This window comes from Gorilla gorilla, chromosome 4 (genome assembly GCF_029281585.2).
Source record: "Gorilla gorilla gorilla isolate KB3781 chromosome 4, NHGRI_mGorGor1-v2.1_pri, whole genome shotgun sequence".
Taxonomy (NCBI): domain Eukaryota; kingdom Metazoa; phylum Chordata; class Mammalia; order Primates; family Hominidae; genus Gorilla; species Gorilla gorilla.
In genome coordinates this window covers 15,529,689-15,542,458 of record NC_073228.2, presented here as the reverse complement: position 1 = coordinate 15,542,458, position 12,770 = coordinate 15,529,689, and the positions used below count along the sequence as shown (strand labels likewise).

General features: G+C 48.8%; 1 protein-coding gene across 4 annotated transcripts in view; it reads right to left on the bottom strand.

The window, feature by feature from the left end:
* Nucleotides 1–12,630, bottom strand: part of UBE2O (ubiquitin conjugating enzyme E2 O) — a 64,311-nt gene extending 51,681 nt beyond the window's left edge. For 3 of the 4 annotated variants that reach the window (XM_019027487.3, XM_019027488.3, XM_055388856.2), the window contains exon 1: nucleotides 12,134–12,630. In XM_019027487.3, coding sequence (XP_018883032.2) covers nucleotides 12,134–12,550 — 417 coding nt within the window. In that variant the 5' untranslated portion in view covers nucleotides 12,551–12,630. The remainder of the gene's footprint in view (nucleotides 1–12,133) is intronic. The other variant, XM_004040891.4, reaches the window with a different exon arrangement.
* Between the last annotated feature and the right edge of the window lie 140 nt (nucleotides 12,631–12,770).

Here is a 12,770-nt window from a genome sequence, read left to right as displayed (position 1 = left end):
GTTGCCCAGGCTGGTCTCGAACTCCTGGCCTCAAGTGATCCGCCTGGCTTGGCCTCCCAAAGTGTTGGGATTATAGCCATGAGCCACCATGCCTGGCCTCTATTTACTTTTTTCAGCTGTGGCTCACATTGTATCTCTATTTTTCAGGATCCTTCCAGAGCAGAGGTGGGAAAACTACAGCCTGCAGGTCATATCCAGCCTACTGCCTGTTTCTTAAAATTTTATTGGAACATGGCCATGCCCATTCATTTGCTTACTGCCTCTGAATGCTTTTGTGCTATAATGGCAAAGCTGAGTCGTTATGAAGGAGACAGTATAGCCTGCAACACTAGGACATTTTATCATCTGGCCCTTTACAGAAAGTTTGGCTGGCCCCTTATCTAGAGGGCAGGGCCTGTGTGGGGGTATCTCTCTCCCCACAGCACCCAGCACAGTGCAGGGGGCACCCGTGTAGTCAGTGAAGAGAACCTGCACTCGGGCAGCACAAACTGGCCTAAGTTTGAATTTGGGTTGGCCTCTCACTTGCTATGTGGCCTTGGTGAGTTATAAGCTTTCTCTGGGTTTCAGTATTTCCTTTTCTAAAATGGGGCACTGGCCACTTTAAGGGAAGTGAGATGACACAGGTAAAGTGTGAGTTAACATGCCTGGCTCACAGCAGGAATCCATCGACACTGGCTGGATAAAAGACAGCAATTTCATTAAAATGCTGAATAATCATTCTCCTCTTGGATTGGGTGTGTTATACTCAAAACAACTATCATATTTGCATCCTAAAACGAAATGAAATCAAATGAAACTTCTTAGCAACAGCAGTGCATTAATAATAACCACCAGCAAGCAATGGGGAGGAAGAAAGAGGCAAGCCTTTCTAACACTAAAACACTGGCGGATGATGAGGCCGCCTCATCCCTTTCCTGCCCCTCCTGCAGCCCACCTTTGGACAATTCCCGGTTCATTAACACTGGCACTAGAAGAATAAGCAGAGGGGAGAGAAAAAGCCTCAAACCAAAGACGTACTAAAACTGAACCCATTGACATCAACGAGGTTTGGGAGGGCCCATATCAGTGCAATTCAAAGGACAGTCCCAGCCAGCAGCATCAATGTCACTGGGAGTTTGTTAGACACCCAGATTCTTCAGCTCAATGGAATTAGGACAATTTGCATTAGGAGACCCTAGGTGATGGCATGCGGCATTCACCTTGAAAAAGTGCTGGATTAGAATCCATTTATTCGTGCTCTCTTCACTTCCCCCTCCCCCTCCACTGATAAACAGGGGTGGTTATATCTACTTTCAGTAGATGGTTCCTGACTCCTTCAAAGTAATAGGCCTGGCGTAGCCACTGCAACTCCAGGCCCCGCCCCCAAGGGTCTTGGTGCAGGCAGAGTGCATAGCCTAAGCTGCGTTCCTGATTCATTTGCAGTCGGGTGGAGCATTCTTTTTCCAATAGAGAGCCTCGTTCGTACTTAGCCATCCTCCTAAGGTGAGGACTGGGTGCTGATAACCATTCAGGAAACCCACGTGTGTGGAATCTGCCATTTGTCAAGTACTTTAGGCGGGGTTCTTACAGGGGAAATGCAGCTAGAAGCAGCTTCATTTCGACCACAGGTGACACCAGCTCTAGCTAGCTCTAGCCCAGTCCACAATGCACGTAGTCTGCCTGGGGAGCCTGCGACGGAAGTTGCCAAAGTAGTAACTACAATATGGTGTATTCTGATTAATCTGCTCTTCCTAGTATTAGGATGCCCATATGTCCCAGTCCTGGAGTAATTATTCATAGTACTCTCAAAAGAACCCAACTTGGGCAATAAATTACTGTACACGGTCAACACACCTAGTACGGGGGGTGGGAGACAGAGTGGTCTAGTAAGGGGCCCATACAGCTCCAGCACAGACCACAGGGCATCTGGAAGAAGACTAAGAATACTATTTGTAGTAAGTGGGAGGGAGCAAACTGGTCATTCATGAAGATGTTTCCCAAGAATCTGCATGTGCGTGATAGCACACAAGCTTTAGGATTTGCTGTCTCTGTTTCTCAAGGAGCTTCCCATCCAGGAGAGAATGTGGGTGTGCCATGGGGCATGAGAGGAAGGGAACGGCACAATTGAGTTGGGGAAAAGCAGTCAGATTGGCTGGAATCAACTGAAGAGGCAGGAGATAGAGCAGGAAGTGTAGGTGAGGGGCCCTGAATGACAACCAAGGCATGATCAGAGGCTGGGTCCTGACACAATCCAGGCGATCACTTGGGAGGTCAGCCCTTTGGAGGTCAGTTGGCGGCAGCGCTGTTCACCGGCTGAAGGAGGGACTAGAGGCAGGGAGACCAGGGAGAAGGCTACACAGTGCAGGCATGAGGCAAGCAGAGAGAAAACCAGGGTTGTGAAAGGGAAATGCAGGCACAGGATGCAAAAGGCCTCTCAAAGAATTGATGACAAGTTAGAATGAGAGCCAAAGAAGGTAAATTAAAAATGACCCCAAATGCTCTAATTTTGAGAAGATTCAAGCTTAGGTATTTAGGGGTGAAGTGCTATCATGTCTGCCACTAACTTAGCAGGAGTTAGTACCAGACATAATTCAGGAGGAAATATATTTACATAAGCATACAGATAAGGCAAATATGGCAGGATGTTAACAACTGCTGACTCACAATGGTTGGGAGTTAGCAATTACTGGCTTTCAACATTTTGGTATGGTCAATATTTTTTCCTATTAAAAAGTTGGGTCTTGGGTTCAGAACCAAAAACAAAAAAAGTTGGGGAATATATATATATATATTTTTTTCCTCGAGAAAGAGTCTCGCTCTATCGCCCAGGCTGGAGTGCCAGGGCACGATTTCGGCTCACTGCAACCTCTGCCTCCTGGGTTCAAGCAATTCTCCTGCCCCAGCCTCCCGAGTAGCTGGGATCACAGGCACCCACCACCACGCATGGCTAATTTTTGTATTTTTAGTAGAGATGGGGTTTCACCATGTTGGCCAGGCTGGTCTCGAACTCCTGACCTCAAGTGATCCACCCACCTCGGCCTCCCAAAATGCTGGGATTACAGGCGTGAGCCACCGTGCCCAGTCAGAACATTTTTTTTTTGTTTAAGTCCACAGACTTGGGGATGGGAAGGGCAGTCACAATCACAAGATTTTATACCCACAAAGTCTACATGGCACAATGGAGCTATCAAGTAAGCAGCTGGGCATGTGATGTCACTGTGGAAGTCACCTAAATACAGGTACCAGATGCAGCTACAGGCAGGGAGGTCACTCCAAAAAACTGGGGAGGAAGAGATAAAGAAAAGAGAGGTCTTTGGAAAAGCTGCACATCTACGGGTAAGAGGAAGAAGACAAAAGGCAAAAAAGAGAAACACTTGGTATAGTCTGGTATAATAGAACCCCAAGGAAGGAAATACCGTTAAGAGGGCATGGTCGGCCAGGCGCGGTAGCTCATGCCTGTAATCCCAGCACTTTGGGAGGCTGAGGCGGATGGATCACCTGAGGTCAGGAGTTCGAGACCAGCCTGACCAATATGGTGAAACCCCGTCTCTGCTAAAAAGACAAATATTACTTGGACGTGGTGGCGGGAGCCTGTAATCCCAGCTACTTGGGAGGCTGAGGCAGGAGAATCGCTAGAACCCAGAAGGCAGAGGTTGCAGTGAGCCAAGGTTGCACCACTGCACTCCAGCCTGGGTGACAGAGTGAGACTCCATCTCACAAACAAAACAAAACAAAACAAAGAGGGTGTGGTCGGCTAGGCACCGTGGCTCACGCCTGTAATCCCAACACTTTGGGAAGCTGAAGTGGGAGGATCACTTGGGGTCAGGAGTTCGAGACCAGCCTGGCCAATACCATGGTGAGACCCTGTTTCTACAAAAACATTTTAAAAAGCTGAGTGTGTAGTTCCAGCTGCACAGGAGGCTGAGGTGGGAGCATTGCTTGAGCCCAGGAGGTGGAGGCTGCAGTAAGGTGTGATCACGCCACTGCATTCCGGCCTGGGTGACAGAGCATAAGGCTGATGAATCAAAACAAGGACAAGGACTGAGAAAATGTCAGCAAATGCAGTGATCAGAAATACAGTAGTCATTTGTGACCTTCAGGGGAGCCGTCACACTCAGTGGTGCGAGAGGTCAGACAGAAAATGACTGAAGGCAAGAGCAGGTCATGAGGAAATGGAGGCAGACATCCATTTCCCCCAGTACAGTGCTGGGATGACCCAAAAGCACACTGGGGGACCAGAGAAATGCTTTCTTCCTTGGCTTGAAGATGATGTCATCAACCTTCAGGGCCCTCAGAATCCCTTAAATAATAAAACAGTCAGAGCACATGAATACCGGGATGCTTTCAGCACTGCATATGTCAAGCCCTGATGCTCCCAGAGTCCCTGGAGACGTATTTGTGTGTCTACACTTCCCACCTGCACTAGGGGTGACCACACACACAGTCCGCTGAATCTGCCGGTCAAGGTATCTATCTTCAACTGCCCTCTTCCAGAGGGAGCTCCCACAAAAAGGACCAGAATTAAAAGGAGGAGGAAGAACATCATCGGAGCTGCTGAGTGTGAAAAGACCAGCTCTCTTGCAGGATGCAAATGAAGGCCTCTCTTTTTAAGGGTGCCTGCAGGAAATCTCTCTGTCAGTGCTAGCTGGGAATATTCATGTCATTGTTGGGTAGGACTGACTGCCTTTTTTTTTTCTTTTTCCAAGCATGACTCAGTGTTTTAATTTTTTTTTTACTTTCAATTATCATAGTCAGACTGTTTCCCAGGTATAGTTATGCTATCAATTTAAACCAAAAGTGACCTGAAAAATGTCTTACTCCTTAGACTTAGCTGCAGAATATTATATATTGCTGTGGCCTCTCTAAAAATGCAAACCAACTCAAAATCCCCCAACCAAAGAACCAGATTAAACCCAAAAAGGACATTCATTCCAATCCCTATTGCCCACTGAATACTTCTGAGTGGTATGTCAACTGACTACAATGTTTAAACCATAAAAATGTGCTTTTCACAATACTGCTTCAGGAGAACACAGCCTACCTGTGTCTAGGGGTGACCTGGACAAAGCTGACCCAAGGATCCATCCAATACAGTCAGCCTGGGTTGAAGGACATTAAATCCTCAACCACAGAGTATAGCTAACGAATGAAACAAAGGCAAATAACTTGGAGTAGATAAATCCAGAGGGTTATCCAGTAACACAATTCAATTTTATTCTCAACTACAGCAAATTCCAATAAGCATTTTGCTCTTCCCTGGCTATAACTGCACACGTCAAGTGGCTCCTGACAGAGTCCCCCTGCGGCTGGCTGGAATGTCAGAAGATGAAGCAATTCCAAACGGGCACTCTTGCTCAGTAAGAGCTGCAAATGTGGATGGGCAGCATTTAGACCATGACCTTCTCCAGGACTGGCACCCATTCATGGGCAAGTGGAGCCTCAGGAAGGAGCTACAGTTAAAAATACCGAGATCCTATTAAGTGAGATAAGTGATAGCCTCTTGTAAACTGGAAAGCACATTATAGACGTTCCTGATTGTAACTTGCCCCTTTTGATTGTCATTTTAAATCAGCAACTCCCCATCGCCATCCAGAAGCAGGCTAAGCCTTGGGCAAGGAAACTCCAAAAGCTTCCATCAGAATAGGAGCACAGATCACGTCCTCCTGGGTGAAAACCCACATGTCACAGAAAACCACCCTGACTCCAACTCTGAGGGCACCGACCACCAGGGGCAGCTGACACTGATCACGTGCCCAGGACTGTTGTGCTGGCAATTCATGTTATACACGACAATTGCACCCTTTTAAAAAGTGCTGGCCCCGAACAGGTTCCATTGGATTCCATGAGCCCCAGTGGTGGGTTAAGTAGTAAAAAATAGAAAAAGTTCCTCTTAGTATAACAGGAAAATGAAAAAAAAACAACAACCAAACAAAACAGAGAGAAACAGGGATAAAAGTGAAGTAGAGATGGGGAAGGTGCAAAGAGGCCTCTAATGTCCTAAGGCAAAAACACACGGAAACTGAAGGGAACAGAAACTGAAATTGAGGCGGAACTCAGCCTATCCAAGGAATCCTTCCTGAACCTGTCTCATGACTCAGCATTCCCAGCCGGGGGATGACAGCAGCAGAGCGGACAGGAGGTCAAGTTGGAGCTCCTAATGGAGCTGACCACTTCTGAGACAACACAGAAACGCCAGTTACATGGAGTGTCTGCACACTTGTTTTGCTCTAGGAGGTGGAGTTGGGGAATAAAACTGAACTGCAGTTCAGTGTTGGAATGAATCAGACTACAGAGGTTGCTTCATTCAACATTGAGGGGCAGTCAAAGGTTCTCTAGAAATGCGATGTGTTTTTGACAGTTATTTTGAGAATGACTGAGGGGTCAGGGAATGAAAAGAGTGGAATCTGCAGAAGCACACCGCCAGTGCGAATGCAGTGTTCCTCCCATCCTGCTCCCTACCCATCATCTCCCTCCCTCCTGCCTGCCCACTGGCACAACTTCCACCCATCCCAACATCCTTCGCCTCTCTCCCTCCTCACTTGTAGTACCTCCTATTACACTAAGACTTTCAACTGTTTAAAGAAGGGATGATTAATGCCAACCACAAGGCTTGTGATTCATGTTGGATCAGGGCACTCGGTCACGTATAGTAATGATCTCTGAATCCTGAACTTAAGTATTCTCAGGTGAGAACAAAGTACATTTAGTTCAATTTGTATTCAGAGTCCTCCACTTAGAAGTGTGACACTGGGCAATTTACTTAACCTCTCTGTTCCTCAGCTTCCTTCTCTGGAATATGGGGCTAATAATAGCACCACAGGGTTGTTGTGAGCGTGAAGTAAAACATCTAAAGCACTAAGAGTGCCTGGCACACAGTAACAGTATCCTGTATCATGACTGCTCCTATTACCTTAAAATATAAAGCAATACTCTATCATCTTTGTAATTTATAATCTCATTACCAGTCTTGGGAATTTCAAAAGAGACCTTTCAGACTCTGGAAACATACATACAGATTCATTCCATCCCCCTCCTGGAGGATGGCCGGGGTTACTTTAAATGTGCATTACTGAATTTCTTACAAAATAACAGAGGTAGGAAGTTCATGAGTATTTCTAGAAGAGGTTTAATAAAGTCAAACCTATAATCCATCTGGTCACTAGCAACATGAGCCATTAGGAATTCCTATGCCCCTGAAACAACCACTTTCCCCACAACCCGCCTCGTGCACCTTTTGCTTCCCAAGGTGCCTCTTTGGTGCAGCATCACCCTCTTTCTCATGGAAGTGATCTTCTGAAGGCACAGGGCTGGCTCTCTCTGACAGACATCAGAATGCTGTCTGCTAATAACCAAGTGGCCATCCTAGGCTCGACCCAGCTGCACTTCTGGTTATTCCATCCGTGCAGGATCATATCGGGGTTAGGAAGATAGACCTCTTATCTCATTGCAGAGGGAGAAAATGAGGCAGTGACTTGGTCAAGGTCATTCAGAGTAGGTGACAGCCAGGAAGAGCACCCAAGGGTTTTGGCTTCCAATCACAGTACAAAACACACACCCTTCATCTGGGGAAAGTACCCTTGAGTCAGGCAGCAGCCAGACAGAAGCACCATCAGGGGATTGAGGCCCGAGGGCTAGAAGGGGAAAAATCAAGGGACAAAGAATAAAATCACAGAACAGCTGTTAAGAGTCTACAAGTGCTGTGATCCTATCTGAATAAAATGCAATTTACATTCACTTAGTCCTGCATCTTGGTTAACCTTATGTAACTTCTTCATATTACATCACTAAGAACAATTGCTTTTAATGGGCCCAGCACCCAGACAAGTGAGACAAACTTCACGTGCCATGATGCTACACCTAAATAGCTTTCCCCATGGAAATGCTGGCCAGCGTAGGAGCCAAAAATAAACTGCAAAGCCAATTCCCGAGGGACCTGTCATCAGGGATGTTTCACACACACAGCTTCATAAAAGCAGGGTGATCACAGACAGCCCTAATTTAGAGGCCCTATATCTCAAACCTGGTGAAACCCTGAATGTCATGGCAACTTAAAACAAAAGACAATGCAAAAGAGATGAAAAAGCACAAGAAAGCTAAAGCATAAATGCTTTGCCTCCGAAACGAAGGCTGAACTTGAACTGACAGACAGCAGTCCTGCTCCCTTACCTCGCAGGGGGCTGTTCTGCCCAACCATGACAGGTGGAGAGCAGAAGGACCCACCACGTCTAGCCAGTGCTCATGAACGTTTAAGTGGCTGCTGGCGTTTGGCTTTATTACAAAATTTTATTCAAAGGATGACTGGTGATGGGGAAGGGGCAAGCCTCCTCTAAGGAGATCCATGGCCAGATGGACAGTTTCAAGTGGCTACCTCGCTGAACAGGTCAGAAGACTGGAGAAAGGAAGAAGCGTATAAGAGACACTGGCCACTAGCTCCTTTTGAGTCCTTAAGAGGCTTAATTTTGCTGGCTGTAAGCCTCAGGAACACGACAATAAATTCCATAGCTTCATGGAAGAACTTACTTTGTTTCTGTTGCTATTTTCATGAAGGCAGCAGGGAAAGGACATGACTTGCTGCCCAGTCTCTTCATCTCTCTTTGTAAATTTGTTCACTAAAAACTTGAGACTAAGATTCAGCCTTTACTCATTGCCCTCCAATTTACAGAGAAAACTACAAAAATACGCCACACCCTATGAAACACTCCACATTAAATAGATACCACTAAAAAATTTCAGTAGGGCAAGGCACTGTGGCTTATGCCTGTAATTCCAGCACTTGGGGAGGCTGAGGCCGGTGAATCACTTGAGGCCAGAAGTTCAAGACCAGCCTGGCCAAAATGGCAAACTGCCGTCTCTACTAAAAATACAAAAATTAGCTGGGTGTGATGGCGCATGCCCATAATCCCAGCTATGCGGGAGGCTGAGGCACAAGAATCACTTGAACCCGCGAAGTTGAGGTTGTAATGAGCTGAGATCGTGCCACTGCACTCCAGCCTGGGTGACAGAGAGAGACTCTGTTTAAAAAAGAAACTCACACACAAAAATTTTCAATAGGTAGCAGCTTATTAAAAAAAATAAGTTTCGGGCGGGCGCAGTGGCTCCCGCCTGTAATCCCAGCACTTTGGGAGGCCGAGGCGGGCGGATCACCTGAGGTCGGGAGTTCAAGAACAGCCTGGCCACCACGGAGAAACCCCGTCTCTACTAAAAATACAAAAAATTAGCCGGGCGTGATGGCGTATGCCTGTAATCCCAGCTACTCGGGAGGCTGAGGTAGGAGAATTGCTTGAACCCGGGAGGCAGAGGTTGCGGTGAGCCGAGCTGGCGCCATTGCACTCCAGCCTGGGCAACAAGAGCAAAACTCTGTCTCAAAAACATAAATAAATAAAAAATAAGTTTCTCAAAACCATCACTACTGTAGTCCCAGCTACCTGGGAGGCTGAGGCAGGAGGATTGTGTGAGACCAGGAATTCAAGGCCACCTGAGTAACAGTGAGACCCCATCCCAAAAATAATAAACAAACCATTAACTTAAAAAAAAAAATCTGCCACTACATTATTTTGTCAATAATTGGGTTCTCAAATCTCATAACTAGATTAGTCAATCTTGGTCTAATGGTCTTTCCTTTACGGCATACTATCACCTTGATGGAATTCATAAGGAGCAGGAGGTGAGAAGAAAAATCATCCTAAGCCACAGTTCTGCAAGGTCCCAGGACCCCACCCTACCACCCTGCTTGGTGGTCAGTAACAGACCAGGAGACATTCAGCTAATCAGTCACCTGTATCTATAGCTCATGGTAACAGAGCTACCTATCAGGTATAAACTCCACCCTCCAAAACAAACCTATTCTAAATCCTAAAAGAACTATATCTTGCCACCCATAAATGGGCATCCCATTCCACCACTTCCTTGGAATTTCTGCGTCCCTTGGCTTTTGCTAAACCCAGATGCTACAATGACAAAATACCACCACCGAGCCACAAAACGGATTTCAACAAATTCAAAGCAAGTCACAGGAGGCCAGCTGCAAAATCTATCCAAAGTGGTGCCTCAAAGTTGTTGTTTTTTCTTCTTTTCTTTCGAGACAGAGTTTAACTCTTGCTGCCCAGGTTGGAGTGCAATGGTGCCATCTCAGCTCACCGCAACCTCCGCCTCCCTGGTTCAAGCAATTCTCCTGCCTCAGCCTCCCGAGTAGCTCAGGTTACAGGCATGCGCCACCAAGCCCAGCTAATTTTGTATTTTTAGTAGAGACGGGGTTTCTCCATGTTGGTCAGGCTGGTCTCGAACTCCTGACCTCAGGTGATCCGCCCGCCTCGGCCTCCCAAAGTGGTGGGATTACAGGCATGAGCTACCACGCCCGGCCGTTGTTTTCTATTTAACTCCAAAATAGGTATTTCAAGTCAAACTCTGTATAATTACACATAGTGCAGGAGGCAGACGGAGCATAACTGTAAACAAAGTTAACCACCAAAGTCAAGACGGACGGGAACAACAACTGATAAACATGGCGGCTCCCAGTAGTGAGCTGGGCCTACCTCCCTGAGTCCTAGGGCAGGAGGCCACAACACAGAGGACGCTGCAGTCAAATGAGTTGCGTTCCAAAAATCACGAATCTCTCTAATAGATGGGTGGTGAAAAACATTCTTAAAAACTCACAGAAAGACACTAGTAATCATCTGGTGTCACACAGTATACAGCAATAACCCTCTTTTCCTGACACAATACTGGGTAATTTTTAACAAGCATTCTGTTGTACAAAAGTAATATTTTCCAAATACTCTTGTAAATGGACTGATAATTTTCCTTCCAAGTCTCAGAGCTGTTGCCTGATTCACATTTCTCTGAGGGGAAGCAGGGTCCTGTGTGTGGATTTGTGTCTGTGGATGTATGTGCATCCCCAACAAAAAGACCCCGCTGGTATCAGCAGTCACTTCTGCCTCTAGGAAACGGATCACGGGCTCTTCTCTGGAGTGGGGCCTTTTTCCTTCTCAAGCCGTTGTCACAGACCCCCCTTTGTAGTTTGACATGAAACCCCGTTCCTCTGTAGTCTTTGTCTCCCACTGTGTGAGAAAACCAGATCAACTTCCAAAGTGCCCTCCCCTGAAATCAGACCTCTCAGCCTCCCAAGGACCTAAAACAGCGTAGGCCTGATTCCTGCTTAGAAATGTTTTCTTGAAGGGGAGGGGAAGTAGGAGACGAAGAAGGGGTGTGAGATACGGGTGTGTGTGTGTGTCAATTACTGATAGGAATTCACATTCTGGAAAACAAGCCACCAAACCAACCCGGGTTCAAGGTTTCGGGTTTATGATGACAAGCCTCTTTGTTTTGTAAAACTGCTATACTCACTAGCATCACCCCAAAAACCATACGGGAGTCAGATGCCTGCTTAACAGCTTCAGGAAGTCAAGAAAAACCCTTCGGGTTTCCAAATTGGTGACTCCCCTCTACCCAGGGTTCTGGAATATTTTTTTCAAGGAGTCCATATGCACTTAGGAGTCATCAATCCCGGTCGCAGCTGTCAGAATCCTCCCCCCCAAGTACTATTCATACCGGGGCTCTGATTGCTAATGATTTTACTCACAAAGTTCCCTGCAGCAATTAAAAGGAGGCAGCAGGGTAAAACAAAAAGAGGCTGGGTGGCTTCACCATAATGCAGCCTGTAAGCTAGTGAACTTCTTGGGATCGGCTGGGATTTTCACCTCTATCTTTGTTTTGGAATGCCCACAACCCCTCCCTGCACGGACCCGGCACGGCCTTCATTTCTGGATGCACAATGCAGTACCGAGCTCCTTGGGGGTCAGCAAAACGCCGCACTGGTGTAATGCCGAACGCGCCCCAGAACCTGAGTCCCCACGGGAGTCGGTCCACGTCTCTAAATCTCGAGGCCGACACCACAGCATAGCATGTCTTAGAAGTCCCCTCAAGTCGGGAAGCCCAGGGCCCTCCCGGTCCCGGGGCAGCAGTGCCTGGCTGGCGTGTGCGCCCAGGGCTGCTGCAATGACTTTGCATGGAGTGTACCCTCCAACGGGGCTGTCCTCACGCCTCGGCCACTGCAGTGGCACCGCTCCGGGCAGGGCCCTGCACGCCGTCCTTCCCTGGCCTCGGCCCGGCCGCCGACCCCCTACCGCCCGCGCCGCCCAGCCCCCGCCCGCCGCACCTTGGTCTCCTTCACATGCTGCTTGACGCCCTCCGGGTACCACTGGACGCGCACGTAGCCGCGGCGCAGCGGGCTGGCCCGGCCCTCCTCGTGGCCCGCGCCCCCAGCCTCGGAGCACCCCGAGCTCCCGCGGCCCTCCTCCTCGCCCTCCGAGTCCGAGTCCTCGCCGTGGATGAGGCGCACCAGCCCGAAGTGCACGGAGCCACGGTAACGGCCCGACACCAGGTCGTGAGAAAACAGCAGGCGCTGCGAGCCGGCTTCTGGGCCGGAGTCCGAGGACGGCCCGGAGGCCGAGTCCGAGGCGGGGGCCGGCGCCGGGACGGGGGCTGCGGCTGGGGCCGGGACTGCCTCCGGGGCTGGAGCCGGGGCCTGAGCGGGAGCGGGAGCTGCGGGCGTGGGGGCTGCGGGATCCGCCATAACTGCTCTGCGCGAGTCTCGGGCGGCGGCGGCAACAGCGGCGGCGAACGAGGCGCGGGGAGGCGGGACCAGCGGGCGCCGGGGGCGGGGCCATGGCGCGCTGACGTGTCCCTGGCGTGGCGCCGTCGTCAGGGAGCCGGGATGCAGTTGCTAGGAGCCACCGCCTCGTCGCTAGGGGACGCTGAAGATGCCGCGGGGGGCGGGGGCAGGATGGAATCCA